Consider the following 19236-nt stretch of genomic DNA (forward strand, 5'->3'; position numbering starts at 1 on the left):
TGATTAAATAATGTAATTTTAAAGTTATGACATTGTATCTATTTTTTTAATATTGAAACGGTATGTTTAAGTGAAATCGGGTCAGATAACAAAATACTTAATATATACAAATAACTCCAATTTTAAAAGATTTACAACTCATTTTAAGGGTCCCCACCTGAACAGTTTGGGAAGCCTGCGCTACACGATGTTGAGAAGACCAGATTTCTCTCACTCAGTGTTGGGAATAACAATCAGGCAATATGTAGGTCAGGCCTGAATCGCCTGTCACATCGATGCCTTTGGTTCTATCGAGGCCTGTGTGAGTATTTAATGAAATACCCAAAGTAGAGCTTAATTTACATTTCATAACATCATGATAGAAGGAAAACCAGAGCAGACAGCTGAGCTTTAAAATAGCTAAATAAAACTTTAATAGGTCTAGTTGCAAATGTACATAAATTGCACAGCCACATTTTGTCAACACAAGTTCTGTACATTATTGTTTTGTCACTGTTGCCAAAGGAAGCAGACTCCAGCAAATACTTTATACTCTCAACATACTTACAAAAGTAATTTCTACTGGAGAATAGAAAACATACAACATTTGTTAATTTATTGTTCAATTTGTTGGGTTATGTGGATTTTAATGAGGAAAAACTTTGGAGATGCCATTAATTGAAGCGATAAAACATTTTAAAGTAGGGCAATTCAACGGAGCATTTAATCATGTCCAACAAACATTTTTATTTACAACGATAACTTTGGGGCATCAAGAGCTACATCTTAAATTGAGCATGTGACGTAGATGGACCGTCCACAAGATTCTAATTTTCAATATGCATCTATAATTTGTGGAAGATTTACGGTATAAATTGTCTTTTTACAAGAGTTCCACTAAGCAGATTTAAATTTCCAAGTCCACAATCACAACACAATGTTTATGTGCTGTGCTACAAAAATTGCTGTTTGCCAACCACTGAACAGAAAAGTGCATAGAGCTAGAGTAAAAGAAGATTGTGCTTGCGAATCACACTGGAACTGAAGCCCCTTTGGACCATTGAAATGTATTCTTTAAAACATAGTATTTTACTAATCTGTATTTGGCTAGCGTAATAGAGAAAGTGCCAACAGACTGAACAGGGAGGACACGGAGGCTGACTAAATATAGACGACTGACTGAGCTATTTATTTACAATATCCATAATGGTAACCGCAGAGGTTTAGGACAAAAACATTTACAAAAAGCTCTTGTTAACGTTACATAAAAATAGTGTCAGCATTTTATTTATTTACACGTTCTCAAGCTGTCCAGTCGCTAGATACACTCCGTAAATCTTATATATACTGTATTTACTACATAAATCTGCAGCAATCCGTATAGTTCGTCACCACCGCTGTCCATCTTGCAATAAAATAAGAGGGTAATGTTTCACGCAGCTATTGGCTCTAAAACGATGAAGAAGCATGCAAAGCCTTGCTCAAAAACAATAACAAAATATACAAAATATAGCCGTGTGTGATAAGTATCTTCACATTCTGAACTATGCAGTCTGGTTTAAGAAGTACACCATTCAGGCCTAACAACAGGACCATGCGCATATGACTGGTTGTGTCAAAGTTGTGTAAATTTGCAACCACAAAATTCAATGATGATAGTGTATGGGGTTTAGGGGTTTACATAATTGGTAAGGTAGTAACACCTTTAGTCGTTTAATCGGTATATGGTCGAGTCTAGTAGACCAGCACTTTTATGAATCGAATACCGGTATTTCTCTTTTTGGGATTTTAAAGATTTGATCTGGACCACAGGAGAAACCAGTGGGCATTGGGTGAATTGGCTGGAGATTTTTTTGGAGTTATTTTGGAATTTAATCTGCCTTTTAACGTATGACGCAATTGTTAATTAATACTTCTCTGTATACATCATTATTATTGCGTCTTTCAAGTGTAGTTTGTGTCGGATACAGCCCCAAATCGGTGAACTACAGCCCTGATAATCAGCTCATAACACAACATTAAAACAGCCAATCATGCTGGTGATCGTGACGTTAAGTGTGAGCCGTGTTCAAAGAGCAGAGTCACAGTAGGTAAACGTCTTTATATCCTCACAAACAAAGCGGAGGCGTTGGAGCCGGCTCACCAGTCCAGTGTACAGTGCGAGTGTCTCTGGATCGCATGGGTTCTGTTTACCACCGACAGTGCGAAGCCCCGGGGGGCGGTTGTATGTTGAATAGGGCTTGTAAAGGGCTAAGCAGAATGAAGCCACACTGGTCCTCGTGAATGGATCTGCCGTCTTCTCCCCGGGGCTGCGACTGCACACCGCAGAGTCGACGGATCGCAACAGAAAACGCAAACCTACCACCTCACTTCTAAATAAAGGGAGCCGTTTTATATTTGACATTATCAAATATAGCTATATTAGTCTATAGAAGAAAATGCATACATCTATATTAAAAGTATTTTATAGAGTTATCACATAGATTTTAGTATACATTATGTGTGTACAACCAAATTTTACAAATCCACAGTATAAGTTGTGCCTTTTTTGCAGAAGAAGGGGATTGTAGGTAAAGAGTGGTGTGTTTCTTAAGGCTTTTCATGTACCAATAGCTTTTCTTCACAAAGTGCACTAGATAGGGAAGGAGAGAGAGCGAGGGAGGGAGAGAATAGAGAGTAAGAGGAGAGGGACACACCCAAGAAGTTACCAGAAGATTGTTTTGGATTATAAATATTTTAACATCCTATTTGGTTCCTTAATCCACAATGAAAATAAAGCACTAATCCTCTTAAAATAACAAAGAGATAATCCGTGATGGCGTTATAGTTGTTTTAAGATGAGTTCACTTCAGTAAAATGGAGTAGAGAGACCGAGAGTTGGGGTTGCTAGGGGCGACCAGGTCCGGCGCTCATCTTGTGTAGATCCATAGTGATTCGTCCCCACAGACAGTGTCCTGCTTTCTCCCAGTGTGTAACTGTACTGTTTTTGATGTGTACTATATATACAAGCTCTCTCTTGAAGGCCGTCTGGTGATCTGTCAGTCATGCTCAAGTCCCGCCTCCTCTTCTGGCTCGGCCCTTCAAAATCCATAAGATAAAATGTCCACCAGGAATCCCAACATCCACAATGCAGTTCCTCTTGTGACACATGCTACCCCACATGCATTTAAACATCTAACAGTTGCTGCTGTTTCGAAATTCTCCGTTCTCTGTGATCTGGAGCTTGGTGGGGTTGGTGGGGGAGATGCCGTTTCGACTTTGCATGCTGTAGCGCTCCTTCAACTGCGTCAGGGCGCTCATTAGTCTCGTGTTGGCCGCATCCAGGGACTGGATACGCTTCTCCTATGCAAGCACACAAAAAAAATAAACATTTCAAGTTAAGAGTCAAAAATAGGATCATAGGATCATTTGTAAAGTTGGCTATAAATTCAAGTAAAAAAATTCAGGAAGTTCACAAATCTTGTCAGTTGTAGAGACATAACTTGATAGAAAAATGAATAAAACATGTCTGTGTTGTCAAGCAGAAGACACAACAGACAGCACAATTGTTCAAGAAAGAAAACCATGCATGCATGTACAAGACAAAAAGGACAATGTGGAACTGACCTGTGCATCAATAATTTTTTGTTTGGAGTCCACCACAGCCTGCATGTCTGAGTGATCCTTTTTCAGCTCCTCCTCCACCGACATGAGCCTGCAACAAAGACAAAAGTTCTTTTAAAAAGCCAAATACTGATTTGTGAATCAATATTTTATTAATCTAGCAGCACTTGAATCTAGCAGCACTTTGTAATCCTTAAAAATATACTTTACTTTTCTTTTTCCTCCCATTTTTCATGAGCTGAACTCAAAGATATGAAACTTTTTTCATAAACGCTTCTCGCAGATATTGCTACAAAATCTGTCTAACTGAACAGTTCATATTAATACTTAATTAATACACCAAAATGGCAGCTGAAGTTGCAGACTGGTTTTCTGACCCCACAGACCCTCACACAAAGTAAAACTGAACATTTCAGAGTGGTGTTTTATTGTGGCCAGCCTAAGGCACATCTGTGCAATATTAATACCGTCTCATCAGCATCTTGGTATGCCAAACCTGTGAGGTTTCTGAATAAAAAAACGTTTAATATCTTTAGAGTTCAGGTCATAAAAGACAGGCGCAAAAACAAAAGTGTTTTTATATTTTTGCTCAGCGCATATTATCCAGACCTGACATTTTTTCAGTTGTCATCTATTTTAATTATTCCAACTTATTTTTGTAAAGAATCGGCTAAACTTTTAACATTTGTTCCATATAACAGACTAAAATGCAACCCAGTCGTTCCAACAAACAATGTGGTGATAGGAGTATATTAAAGTAGAATATGTATTTAATTTGGCTATAAAGTTTCTTCACTCCCCGTGCGTAAGAGACTGAGGCTGACACAAGTAATACCAAAAGGTTGCGATTAGCATGATGTTTAATCAGTCTAAAAAGCATATTTAAGAGTTCTTAAGAAGGAATTGTCGGGATGGAATTTGACCACCTCTTGTGCGCTCTAAGACGACAATCAAAACCTGTCCTTTACCTGCTGATGATGCTCTTCATCTGGAGATCTTTGTCATCCTGCTGCCTCCTCAGCCTCTCCTCCGACTCCTCCAGCCGTGCCTGGTACTCCATCAGGACCTTCTGCGCCTGCTCGTCTTGGCCTTTCAGACGCGCCTCGTACTCCTCCAGTTTCTGCACCGATGCTCTGAGCTTCTCCTGTAGCAATGCGATCTCCTGCTGGTACTGAAACAACACGGCACTCACCATGAGCAAAGCAATCAGCCATTTAGAGACCGAATGACATAGATCATTGACGTAGTGTGTGTGATACTGAATTAACATATCACTTATTTATTTTAGATATTTAAAAACTAAAGGAAACTGTACAGAATGGTCGGAAAAGTGCAGTAACTAAACTAAACAAAAAATGAATTCTTGTGTGCTTGACCTTGTACAACTTCTACAACTGATACAAACCTTTTCTAACCTCTTTTGAATTTAATTGTTCTGACTGACAAGATAAATGTTACTGAAGGCTGCACTCTAAAGCTTAAGTCTGAACAACAATCATCGCAGCTGCAGTGAACACGTGTAAAACTGAACGCCATCATCGTCTGTACTTTGGCCTCTCCCGTTCTCAATAATAACGGTGCTTGTTTTGGATCCTTTCTCTTACTGTACACTCTCCTGCTGTGCTAAACGGAGGCTGTCAACATGTCACCTGATACAAAAGTGCCTTGACTTTTTCTTTGAGTTTCTTTCAGATAAACTGTGTGTCAAAAGAGCATAATTTCAAAACAAGATGTTTGCAGTTTGAGTGCTTCTGTTCTTTGTCATGACACACGCCACAACACTGACATTTTTATGAATTTAGCCAACTTCCCTACATCAAACAATTTATTAAACTAGAGTTTCTTTTTGATGCACAACAAAAAACATTGGTTGTGATTTTGACTCATCTGTAACTGGACAACACTGGGTATACAATGATATACTTAATACAGAATAAAACAAAACGTGTACACACAATACCATAATATTTTACGTTATATGTGAAGACTAAATAATTTGATAAAATACTACTAATGAATTAATAATGACCATTATAAAAATAATACTAATATAAAATTAGTATAGAACAAAATAAAATCACTTTCCTGAACAAAATAAAATCACTTTCCTTAGAAAGATCTTGAGCTTTATCGAAACATGTTTAAGACCACAGGGTTTAATGAGGAAAGTAGTATTACCAGTATTTTGGATTGAAAATGTCAGTTTAAGGTCTAAAGCCTATACTTAATAAAGAGTACTTTATAATCATCATTGTGGTATCAAAACTGATATCAAGAATCGAGTATATTCCTTAGTATTGAAATAGTAGTGTGATAAATGACAATGACAAGTGTGGACTGAACCCTCTATTCTATACATACTATACATTTGAGGCTAAACTGCTTGAATCTTAGATTTTGATTCTAATTTGTTTGTGCGTTGTAGAAGATTGATCAGACAATGGATCAGATCAATAAACATCGTACCAGGAGACACACTGGACTAACACTGCAGTGACAGGGATGTGTTAGTAAAATACATGTCCTTAGCCAGAAGGAAACAAAATAAAGATGTACATACACACACATGCATGCCACTTATGGTTCATGCCTTTTGCACATTGGCAGTCAAGGCAAAGTTTATCAGCTGCTGAGACTTCCTGTTTGGAGCAGGCATTCATTCACCTCAACATCCAGCTCCCTTCTGGAAAAGTCTGTCTGTTACAAACATATGCTATGTATAATAAGCTGAGATGAGAGAGGGAAATCTGGCGATCAAATCAGCGGCGCTTTCTGCATGGGACAGGTCTGTGTTCCTTATGAAAGTAAGAAACATGGAAGAATGTGACAGTCAGAGCGAAGCAGACGGTGGATAGTCGTGAAGGCAGAAGGAAAGGGAAGCACATCAAAATGCACACACACACAAATGTTACAAGTTCTTTTGAGGTCCAAGACTCAAAATAATAGTTCATGTGTGAATCGTTTTCTGAACAAGAGATAAAGTGCAAAGTGCTCATAGCTCACAGAAAACCTTAATAAAATATATCTTGTATTATGCTGAACTGACTTTTTTGACTTTTGCAATATTGCAATATCATGTTGTTTCCATACCTTGGAGAAGAGATTGAAATGGCTTCAGTTCTCTCAGTTCCTCCATGAATCATTTTAACTTGTGAGGCACAAAGATCAAGCTGAACCAAACCAGAATAGTGCATAATATAGACCCTTTTTTCTTTTGTCCAGTTTTCTGAAGGCGGTTGAACAAACACATGCACACATACGGTTTGCTCAAACTTTTGATTGCAGTGACTTTGTGCAACTTTTTGCTGACTATAAAAATCACAAAGACACCCATGAATAAACCTTCTGAAAAAGCTAAATCTATCCAACACTGTGCCTTGCTGTCATGGTCTGTTTGCCTAAAATGCTTTGAAGACAGATAAGGACTGAGAAGAGAAGGAGAGTATTCTTAGGAAAAGGGACTTATGAAACATGGAAAAGGCAGGAGAGGAAGGAGAAATATTTCATCTTGGGAACATTTACCTTTTCCACCTGAGTCAGATCCTCCCTGTTTCTCAGTGGCTCCATCTCCTCATGGTCTAAATACTGCACATTCAAATTCAAAAGCCAGGCTGCTGTACGGTCCAGAGCACTGGGGTTCACTGGGGAGGGGGCCTATAGTGGAACCAACACAACACACACACACGTACGCACATGAGCAGGGTGCAAAGTGATGGGAGTGGGGAGGCAGGAAGGCAATAACAGCACAACAACAGGAAAAAAAAAAAAAGTGTTGGGACTGAAGGCGGTGGGATGGGTACGCCGCTGTGTGGTAGACGTTCACTCACTCAGAGGCGCACATGTTCACGGTGTGAACATGCCGAGGTGTGAACCGGGGACGTAAACAAACTGTAGGAGATTTTAGCAGCAAAGATGTGTGGGATTTATCTGATGTAAATCAACCGAACTGCTTTGGACACATATTTGATATAAAGGTGCCTTGAGGATGTAAGAATAGACACAGATATTATATAGGATTATATTATATTGCTACAGTATGTGCGGCCAATGTTTAATTAGACTGTGCATTTGATGTCACATTTAGTATATTTAGTAACTAAGTGTATTTTTAGACATGTTAGGAAGGTAATATATAAAACTGCATCATTTCGTTTTTTTTAAATGATACATTTTGTTTTGTTGAGCTGAATTTTTTTTTAATTAATCACAGTAAATTTAATCAAGTAATATGTCAGATACTATTAGATATTGTTATTAGATTAAAATATTACATTGCACATCATTATATTGTTATGGTTGTAGATTTCATACACCAAATGTATTTATTTTGTATCCATGACAACCTGCAACATCCTGCAACTAGGGGTGGACGATATTGACAAAAATAGTATCACATTATTATTACGATTTTTTGTATCATCTCAATAATGATATTTTAATAATGCATCAGGAATATGCTAAAATGTGTGTTTAAATGTCTCGAGTTTCTCAAAACTTGACTGGAAAAGTAAAGTAATCACAAAAGAACAAGAATCTCACTTTAAACTTTAAACCTTTGGCAGACGGCACATGACACTTTCTGCCTCATTTTGACTTGTGCAGAATTAGAATATGGAGTATATCTTCAATAATTAAAACCTCTCCAAAACAACAACTGCGATATTATTATTTTTTAGATATACCTCCCACCTCTACCTGCAACTTTTATTATGTATCCATGCATATTAATGATGACATCTAACACCGTTTTAGCCTATACAATTGTCTACTTTCCTCTGTGACTCTGTACCCACAATGACCCTGCAGAGTCCTTGGATACAGTCATCCTTTGTGCACTTGATCGCCTAGATTTCTCCTTAATAAGATGCTAATTATTCCTTCAGCACCCCCATCCGCAGCCCATTAAGGGTGACCAGTAAAACAGAGGTGAAGTGATGAGCTGCCTCTATGCAAATTACTGTTATTACATGCACAATGACTATAGTTCATTAGCGCACAATGAGTGGATTATCTTGACAATTCCAACACAAGCCGCCTATGTTTTCAACCAATTGCTCTGATTATAGCACACTTAGCATTACCAACATTGATCATTTGTTGTAAGTATAAGCCGGCACAAACTCATTTTTATGAATGGCTGTTGTTCCAAGACCATCCACTCAAAGAGCCCGTCAACTTACAATGGTCAGCCCTACGGGCAACTAACTTTGGATACCATAGTCCGGGTATTTCCTGTAGAACAATGTTGAAAATATTGGTCTGGTAAAGGTGTATGGACGCTACACACAGAGGATCTTCATTGATCAGTAGTTTCACTGAATTTTGAGCTCCTCATATGTAAGAACATACAACTCCAGGTATGTTTGGGAAAGAATGCAAGATCATAAAATGGTTGTATGTTTAATGAACATTTTGCATAACATAAGAACTTTAAGAGCCAAATTCTTCTCATGAACCTATAAACTCATCGTATTAATGGCTCTTTGAGAAGATGGCCGAGGATCCACCACAACATCGCTCTTGGGAACACGGACACAACGGATCATTTACGGCATTGTTCCTCACCTGCTTGTGCTGTGGCCTGTGCTTGGTCTCTGGACTGTCCCCTTTGGAAGAGGACGACTGCTGCCTTAACCGCGCTCCAGCGGGCCAGTCCGGAGAAGAGGTCATCATGGTCCCGGACGAGGGCCTGGGATACGGCCCGCTGTTGAGGAGATTGGGAGGCGTGCGTCTACTGGTCATGCTCTGTGGAGGCGGCTGGTCTATCCTCCGCTGCGGGCCTGCGCTGTTCTGTCTCGGGACGGTGGGCTGGTTCTGCGCGTCGCCGAGGGACAACTGCCGCCGGGTGAACTCCCCAGAGCGCCGGGTGTACTCGTCCCCACTGTTGCCGCCTCCTCCCACCACCCCCTGCGTCATAAATGTGTGCTTGATCCCAGATAAGTCTTCATTGTTGCTGTGCGAGCTGACGGAACTGTGGCATTCGGATCCAGAGTCATTCAAGCCACGGGGAGAAACTGGCAAACAGGCAGCCATCTGGTAGACTGGATTTTGGAAGGAGAGGGGTGCGAGGAGCTGCCCAGGACGTCCATTTGTACCCTCTGTTACCGGCGTGGTGGGGCTCTGGCCTGGCCTCCGCAGAGTGGGGCCTCCAGGGATGTTGTTCTGTGGAGCTCTGGTCGTCCAGCTCACACCATTGGCAGGACCTTCGCCCACGTCATCAGACGAACTGGGGCCCGGACCACTTTCCAGAATGCGGGGGTCTTGGAGGTCCACCATAGACAGGCTCTTACTACCGTTGGGCATTCCCAAGTCGGGCTCATTTGTCTCAGAATAGCTTGAGCTCCGAGCGGGAGAAGGTTGAATCCCTGAGCTCCGAGTTACAAAGAACAGGTCTTTATTTTCTGGTGTTGGTGATGGTAATCGAGTGAAATCCACCAAACTGAGAAAAAAAACAGAAAATATTATTAAAAGTTAAATGTTACTTGGCCAGTAATGATAATACTATTTCAATCTATAGTTTAGTTCACCAAAGCTGGAACAATATTTAATGTGTGCATATTTTCTTTGCACAACAGGAACCATTTTATTATTTTGTGGTAATATATAAAAATGTCTGCAATAGAGAGCTCATAAATCATATGATTTCATTCTGCTCTTTATTTATAATGGCTCATATTTTGGTTTTATTGGTTTATTGAGATTTTTGAGTTATTTTTAACCACCTAGTGCTTTTGTTTTAGGGATAATTGCAATATTTTCTGGAACAATATAATGCACATTCAAATTTGTTATTGTGACAGTAACTATTATCAAATAATTCCCTTGGATATGAATACTACTAGATTTATTTCAAAAATCAAATAACACTTGGTAAATCAGAACAAGCTTGCTGCAGCTCTAGAATCACAGACACTCTCAAGCCTGAGGCCTTTACTTACAAAAAGCAGCAGTTCAAAATCAATCAAGATTAGTCCAGATTCCCAACATAATATTAATAATGCAATTTAAATCAAACTTTTTTCCTATCCATTAAATAACTTGCACTGTTGCACAGCGACAATTTACTTAAGGTTCCCCTCACGCATGTCTCTCTTTCAGTTCACTCTATTCTCTTTTTCCTATTCCCTAACCTCGTCTTGACAGTTTTAGCTTTTTTCTTTTTACTTGCCACCATTTGCTGGATGAGAAGCAATTAGTTGAGAATTGGTCAGCGCACATGCATTTGTGAGCTTCTGTTAGCACCGTTAAACCGCAAACGTCAATATGGACAATCAGCTTGTGTAATAAAGTAGAGAGATGGGGTTTGAAGATGACCTCACAGGGACATCAATTAATTAGAAATATTGATCAAGCTCCCCTCTGACCAAACAAAAGAACAACGTTTTTTCAAGTATGACTCTTGAGTCATCTTTCCCATATGAACTCATGTTTTCAAGTGTTTTTTCTGAAGCAGTGATGCGGTCCTGCTCCCTCTGCTCCCTCTGGTCCCTCTGCTCCTCGTGTCTTCCTGGTGATGTGTCTAAGTGTCATCTTGTAGTTGCTGGGACGGGGAGTTGGAACACTGGTGATAAGGGAGATAAGGCTCTGTGTATTCGTCTCTGGGGAGTAAATGTGGTTTCATTTATGTAAACACGCACCTTGGGGCACCTTGTTACCTTGTCAATGCCTGATCTCAGAAGCTAATCACGGTTGTTGTGATTGTCAAGCCACTTGCCTGGAAAAGCACTATATAAAACTAATTCATTATTATCATTATCATTATTATCATCATCGTCATTATTATTATTATCAGCACTCTACTAGGTTCATAACATTCTGGTAAAACTGGGCACATTTTTATGTTGATGATGAATTGAGAGGTCTTAACCCAATCCTTTGCTGGCAAAACATGTGGTTCGGAGCCAAGTTTGGATTCTGGAGGAAGAACGCTGAGAATTTGTGTGTTAAATGTCTCTGATTAAATGTCGGAAATTGAAAAGATTAAAAATCAAACAAAAAATGAAGATCAATCAATATGATTAAAAAAAAATTAGATTTCTTTTTTTTTAATCACATTGCCAAGAATAATCTAGCTGTTTGTTTTTGTGCAATGGCAGAATGGCAGCGTGGAATGTTTTGATAACAGTATTAATCTTTCTTTTTGGATTATCTGCTCTGACATAACCACAGAAACCCATTCACTTGCCAAGGTGCTTTGAAGAATGCGTCAAATGCAGAGGAGACATTCTCTGTCAGGGACAAGATAAATTCTGTCTTAACTGGCGAGAGTCTAATGAATAATCTTCTGGTTATAAGACACCCACTGTACCACCCAAAACACAAAATATCCCCAGTAGTTTCCTACCCTGAGAGGTCATTGTCTATGACCATCTTCTGCAGGCCTGTGGAGATGCTGCAGCCTGCCTCGGCCTGAGGGGAGCCCATATGTTCTGTGGACTGTCCCGGTGTCATCTGCATACTGGACGGGTTTGTCAGAGCCGTGGTCACTTCTCGCAGGATCCTGGGCAGAGGTCCTAGTTTGGACGTGGCACTCTATGAACACAAAGTTTATTCCAAAATTTTACACAGATGCAACTCAAATCATCGTGTTTAATTAATGTGTTTTTAGCCCAGTTTTTCTAGACCACATAATTTTCCCTGAAGCGTCTTGGCATCAGTTCCCCTATACAGAAAACACAATGAATAATGAAAAAGCCTGGCCAGTCTGATGGACTTAAGTAGTAGCCAAGGCACCAAGATTTCTGAATTATTGAAAGACAGGTTTGATCCAGAGGGATACTGCCTTTATCTCATTACAATGAGTTAGCCATCTCCGGCCAGATCTACTGTAAAAGTCCTTGTAAATCCATTAATACTTTTCCCTTTGCGAGTGATTTCCCTTAGTACGCTATTTATGTAATGCAATGTAATGAATTATTGATTACTGCATGATAAGCAAGCATCCTAATGTAGCTCAAGAACATTAAAATGCTTATGCTCTGGGACGCTGTGGAACCTATTTTAATTCAGACTTCTAGTAAGATACCAAAATATAATACATAATTCATGCATTTGATTGAGTTGTCTAGTAGCGCGCGTGTTCCTACCGGATCCATTTGGGACACCACTTCAGAGAGGAGCGAGTGCAGGGTGGAGAGCTCGCGACCCAGGTCAATGTAGCCCTCGAAGCCCGCTGTGTTGGAGATTGTCTCTGGGTTGGAGATTTCCAGAAGAAAGCGCTGCATGTTCGTCCACTCATGCTCGAGGAACTGGTTCATAAATGACATGTACTCTTCTTTGTTTCCAAACCTGATGTGGGAGAGAAAGGTGTTTGGTGATATATTACATAGTGTAGCCAATTACAGATGTACGTATGTCAGGAGAATTTGAAATCATCAAAATAAATATAACCCAGTGTTTTCAAACCGTAATTAGCAAATCAACAATCAACATCATGCCCTTTGCAAACAAACAATAACTTTTATGTATAAACCCGACAAACCCTGTAGATTAGAAATCTAAAAACATCCGAAATGCATATTTTTAATAGTTCAACCACCACTAAATGATAATGCTTAGAATGAGCGTATCCTTATTTTACATCTAAATTGTAACCTCAATGTTTGGCAGGGAAAAAATGCAATTTGAATTATTTGCATACATTTTTCAACCCCATTCCCAAAGCAAATGTCCTGTGGACCCCAACATTGAAGGTACTTACTTGGTGAAATTGGCCAGGTTTTGCGTGACTTTTGCGATGAGAGTAAGAGTGCGTGCTGTGCGGTCATCAGGGTACTCCTGCATTAAGTTGAAGAGCGACGGCGACATGATGGCGGGACACAGGAACCTCAGAAACAAGGACGCACTGATGAGGCGCTCACTGATGTCCGGTCGCCCCCGGTTACTGCACTCCTGGCGCCAAGACGCAAACACCTCCTTCAGCTCACGAGGAAATACACTGCCGAGAGGAAACCAACATCCAACATATTTAAATCTAGCGAGTCGAAAACATTATTATTCATGTATAAGTTATTACAACTATATGTTATATTCAATGGTATGAAGACATGTACAGCAGATCGGCTCGTAACCTAAAAGGTGCACTATAAAACTGTCAGGGGGGTCCACTACCTGCTGCTACCACTACTACTACTACTATTAATACTACCACTACCACTAAAACTAAAAAAACACACAAAAAAAAAAAAATTATATATAGATATATATATCTATATATATATATATATATATTATAGTGCTCTTTGCACATGAAATTAAAGTGCTACAAAGATTAAAACAACTGAAAATAAAATATATTAAAAAGATATAAAACTAGCTAGTTCCATTGTCCATTTACTAAATAACATAAACCTAACGCACAGATTTTGAATGTGTTTTATGTTCTTTTATTTCTATAGTTTTACCATGTTCCCCATTGTGTGGACAAATAAAGGCTTAACTTATCTTAGTGTTATTTCAATTCCTCAGCTCTATGGAGAAATTACTATTAAACACTATTATATAAATGATCTTAAAAAAATACCAGTAAGAGTTGATGATTTTGCAGAAGGCCAGCTCGCAGCACATCTTCAGGTTACTCTGGTGCTCTGGTAGATCTCCTGACGAACATTTGGACGGATCCACCTCACAGTTCTCATCTGACTCATACAGAGCCTTGATGAATTCACCTGAAAAACACATTTAAACCATTCAGTCGATTGGTGTTCGTACACCAGATTTTAACCAAACAGTTTGTAACTATTGAGGAAAGAACTGAAAGTTTGTGTGGAGACATTATTCCACTTTGTCAAATTAAAAACTGACTGTATTTGGAGAGATTGTGATGAAGACAATTTCCAATTTGCTTCATCCCCTCTGCCACTATCTCGCCAAACGGCCCTGGATGCCCTTGCATGATTGCAGTCACAGCTGGGAGACTTTTGGCCGACATTAAAACCCATTGTATATGCATGCATTTATCTTATAACGCAGTCTTCAAGTACATTTTGTAGCCACAATGACTGAGCTACAAAGACAAGCAAACCAAAACAATGCAGACAAATTGAACGTTAAAATAAGCGACAGGGTGACAATGTGAGTGAATGTTGCAACCTTTGTAAATTACACTCCTGCTGTGTACTCTCCCAGAGCATCAACAGGAAGAGCACACAAAGAATACAGAGCAGTCATTATAAAAACTGGAGCATAACTTTGCTTTGACCTTGTTTAACTTTGTACAACTGGGACTTTTAGGAGCAACTCATTGAAATGGAGTTATGCGTTACAAAATTGGAAGTTAAAGGTAAAGTGCCAACGTTCTACATAATTGAAATGGCACCACTAATGCAGCTCATACTTTTTAACTTCTCAGTTTTAAGGCCAGTTATGAGAGCCACAAATCATCATAAACGTGAGATATGGACCAATGGCTGTCCAACAAAGTTCTTCTGGTTTTATCTTTTCATTTTATCTGTATGTATTTTGTAGGCCAACTTCAATAAAACCTTTTACATTTGGACTACAAGCTCGACTTAATTCCTACAGATATTGCAACTCACCAAGAGCATCTTGCAGATATTTTTGCCCCACTAATTTGAGATATTCCTCAATCGCCTTCGTGGCCAATGTGTTTTCCCGGAAGATGAGATGCTCGTTCTCTCCACAGCGGTCCACTTCTGACATCATCAGATCTGTCAGGAAGTCCTAGAACAACACAATGACCACACGTCAGTTATAATGTACATGACAGAGAGTTTACTGGTTTGAATCAAATTTGTCTTGCCAGTTATACATATGTTGTGGTGAAGACTTACAAAACAATTACACGTTGCATAGTATTACATAAAAATACAATTGTCTAGAACTGCTGATAATAAATGTACAGTGACTGGTGAGTGCGCTGTGAGGGTTTTTGCAGCATTATTCAACTCAATTTATTTTTGTGACGCCCAAAACCACAGCAGCAGTTGCCTTGTTGAAACAAATGAAGGAAAAATGTATACACAGGAAAAGAGAGCGGTTGAAAAATATGACAACTACAATAGAATATCTCACCAACAGAGAAGATAGCATATTTGTAAGAGATATTTATTTCTATATGAAGTCATTTGTAGTAGGAGCTCTGACAAAAAGATGCCGTTATGTCTTGTAACTTCATTTACTATGGCAAAAACAAAACCAAGTAACATTTGCAACATGTCAAGAATGCTACAAGTGCAGAAAAACAGCAGGTGGAAACAAAATAAATCCTCAAAACCAAGTGAACGAAACTCACAAAAATGAGGCATCTGGGGATGGATCATAGCTTGTTTCTGCCACTTTCAACACATTTTCCCGGAGCTTTTTTTTTTTTTTTTTCAAAGTCCCCTGGCGTCTTGTTAAACTTGGGGAATGGGGATCTAGCATAACAGCAAGGGAGACAAGAGCTGTGTGACAGATGTAGAGATAGAGGAAGGCAGAGTGGAGCCGGTCTTTTAAGGAAGAGAGCGCACCGTGGAAAAGAGACAACGTATCCAGACAGTTTCTATAGCGGCCGAGCAAGCCTGTTATCCTGCTAATCAAACACACACCACAGGGAGCCAATCACCCAGCGATGTGCAGCCAAAAGCGCCATGGTGACCAACACGTGTGCCACCTGGAAACCGGACACGCCGAGTTATAGAGGTGGACAAATTAAAAAAGTTTCAAGTAAAGGTTTTCTGGACAAACATAGATACTGAGCACTCATTGTATTACTAGCAGCGTATGAGGTGTGTATTCTGTGATGAGTTTCAAATGACGGATAAACAAGTTATGAAAAGTGCTGTGACCTTTCTCCCAAAGTACAAATTTTAACATTATTATTGTATTTTTCTATTTATTGTTAATTCACAAGTCGCAATTTAGATTAAGAGGGAAGACTGTAGCACCCGTTAGTCGTCCTCACTTAAAAAAAATTAAACTACCTTGCAATAAAATGCGCATTGAGGACGAGGACATTCGCCATCTTGCTAGATTTTTGCCCATTTATAATCTAATCTGATCTGGTTTATATACTTTACTTATACTCTATGCCTCAATGTCCAATATGTGATTTGCTCATGACATAACAGGCTTTCAAAATGTAACATCTATTATTTTAGGACAATATTCGGCAATGTGCACACCTTTAACTGTCGTTGTATTATTCAAATCTAAAATGAACAACTCTGCTGTGCTACTCTTTCCCAAACGGGTCAAATGCGAGGCCACCATGATGCGTCGCAAATCTTTAGTCTTGTGCTGGTTGGGCTCGGGCCTGAGGGGGCAGTAGCTTCATCCAGTCGTCATTGTAATCCGAGGCGCCCTTAATCCCAGCGTTCTCTTGCCCCCTCCCGCTTCCCCAGTGCTAATAAAGAGAAGTGGAACACTGGCTTTATCGCTGCCACATCTCATCAGCCAAACCATGGTTCAAAAGAGAGCTCCAGCACAGTTTATGGGAGAGGAAGCTGACAGGAGTACAAGTGGCCAGTGGTGGAGGTGGTGTGGAAGTGCAGGCCTCATCACATCTCGTAAAGATCCTGTTTGAAAAGATAGGCCTGTTTGAATTCAGTCAGTAGTTTGTTTGTACTTTGTGCAAATGGGAGTGGATTTGGAGTGCTGAGCATGAATACACTAAATGCTTTCGGTATTTACACTATTCAAAAAAACGACGAGAGAAATTGTGTCAGCGTTTTCTTTAGGGGTCAAATACGCTCAACGATGTATTTCCTCCTCGCTATACGCACTGGGTGTAACGCGGAGTTGTCAAAAGGATCAAAAGTCACAGAAAAAGCGATACTAAAACTAGTATCAAAACTACTCTGTTGAGCAAGTATCTATAGTAGATAAACAGTTTCGTGAACAGTTAGAATGAGGGATTACACTGATTTATGATCTTAAACTTTATCGGAGCTAGTAAAACCACATGGTAACTATTTGTTTTTGTTAATTTTATGTTGAAAATGAGTCATTTGTCTGAAAAAAACTAAAACAAAACTATTATCATTATGGTATCGAAATTGGTATCGACAACACAACACAACCGCTACGGGCTTTGTTTTGTGGCTGTCTGATTGCAAAAATAAATAAATGTAAACACATGAACAAATAGATCAATAAATAAATATAAAGAAGTTGAAGAATTGATTAGAATTGACAAATATGACACACACAATGATGACTCTTTTTATCCAAGTTTAGGACATTAAAACTTCACCTTGACTGACTGTGGCTGGACTGAATGAACCACCGTCTGTATTCTAGTAGCTACTTATGTCTAAGATGGAAACGTTTGCCTGGAAATGGCCCGGCTACACTCCCTCTTTAAGAATCAATAAGTCCTGCTTCTTCATCCAAATTGAGGCTTAAGAAAAGACTGACTCCTCTCTCGCTCCATATATCCTCCAGCCCCGGTCCCGGGAGACTGCGGGATAGTATTACAGAGATATAGCCTGCAGTTCTTCCTGTGAGGTCACACAGGGAGGACTGAGGGCCAAATGGAAGCGCACGCAATCCCTCCATAGGATGACGGCCCTGTCAGTCAGAGCAAGGACAGGAAATGACCCGAGCTGCCCTGCTTCAGCTGCACAATATGGAGGAAGAATCACAAATGCTGAGTCACTTGAATTGTGGCAGATTCATCAATTATAAAGATAAATTCAACTCTCATTTGACGGGTAATTTATTTTAATAACCTGACATAACTGTAAGAAATATGAACAAATTGTAAGTTGTTCACATTTCAATTTTAATCACCGCAATGTGTTTACCACAAGCAGCAATGCGCAAGGCCACAATGAAGACAATTCCACCTCTTGCTGGCACGTTTTACAAAAGCATAAATCCACCTTATTGTCACGTCCAACAGTCAGAAAAGAGTTGTCTCAACAAAATTAGAACCTAATCTTCCTGTGAGCCAAGGCGCTGAAGACTGGATCGATTAAGAAACGCGCTCATGCCAGCAGTGGAGATTTTCAGAGATGGACCTCTTCTGGAGGCAATTCCAACTCAGCAGTGAGCTTGTTTTTGTTGACGTGGAGCATCTAATTGTGCTGTTTGGCTTTGTGTCCCGCAGGGAGCAGACAGAACACGACTATGACCTCCAAACTTCAAGATAAAACAGGATTTTCCTCACCATTTCAATTGTAGAGGCTTCTTCTTCATATACTAGGCCAGAGTCAACCACTACAGTGTACCTGCTCATGTGCAAAATTGAATAGAGGACACTCAAAAATAGGCCAATGTACTGAGAGAGATAGAGTAAATATGACTGTATATAGTCTAAAACCTCCCATACACAGACACATATGCAGTCAATAATGTCAGATACTATTAAACGAGGGAAGATGTGTGAAGTATATGCTATTACACTGTTACCTCCTCATTAGCTTACTCTGATTTTGATTTCAATTGATTCAACATTAAAAACAAGCAAATGAAAATACGCTGTTTGTTACGACGAAATGTCCTTTTGAACAAGAAGTGAATTTGTTTCTTGTATCAAGCCGTTTTGGATCAATATTGCGGTTTGTGATGAATGAAATCCCAAAAATATGTTGTTATAGTTTAGTACAAAATACCTAAAAGCATGATATGTCTCCTCGAATGTAAATTAAACTGTAAAGGAAATTTGCTTCGAGCGCATGCAGATCTGATTATAAAGAATGTTAATGACAA

General features: G+C 39.4%; 1 protein-coding gene across 10 annotated transcripts in view; it reads right to left on the minus strand.

The window, feature by feature from the left end:
• Positions 1–386: 386 nt before the first annotated feature.
• The window catches only part of dab2ipb (DAB2 interacting protein b), a 105182-nt gene continuing 86332 nt past the window's right edge, over positions 387–19236 (minus strand). For 9 of the 10 annotated variants that reach the window (XM_072454541.1, XM_072454539.1, XM_072454546.1 and 6 more), the window contains 10 exons: positions 15120–15264; positions 14105–14249; positions 13283–13519; positions 12669–12870; positions 11927–12114; positions 9148–10021; positions 7105–7236; positions 4551–4753; positions 3586–3673; positions 387–3321 (listed from right to left, as the gene is read on the minus strand). In XM_072454541.1, the coding sequence (XP_072310642.1) occupies positions 3154–3321; positions 3586–3673; positions 4551–4753; positions 7105–7236; positions 9148–10021; positions 11927–12114; positions 12669–12870; positions 13283–13519; positions 14105–14249; positions 15120–15264 (2382 nt within the window). In that variant the 3' untranslated portion in view covers positions 387–3153. The remainder of the gene's footprint in view (positions 3322–3585; positions 3674–4550; positions 4754–7104; positions 7237–9147; positions 10022–11926; positions 12115–12668; positions 12871–13282; positions 13520–14104; positions 14250–15119; positions 15265–19236) is intronic. The other variant, XM_072454542.1, reaches the window with a different exon arrangement.

Source organism: Eucyclogobius newberryi, unplaced genomic scaffold, assembly GCF_026437365.1.
Source record: "Eucyclogobius newberryi isolate DKJ021-1_F unplaced genomic scaffold, fEucNew1.0.hap1 SCAF_2, whole genome shotgun sequence".
Classification (NCBI taxonomy): domain Eukaryota; kingdom Metazoa; phylum Chordata; class Actinopteri; order Gobiiformes; family Gobiidae; genus Eucyclogobius; species Eucyclogobius newberryi.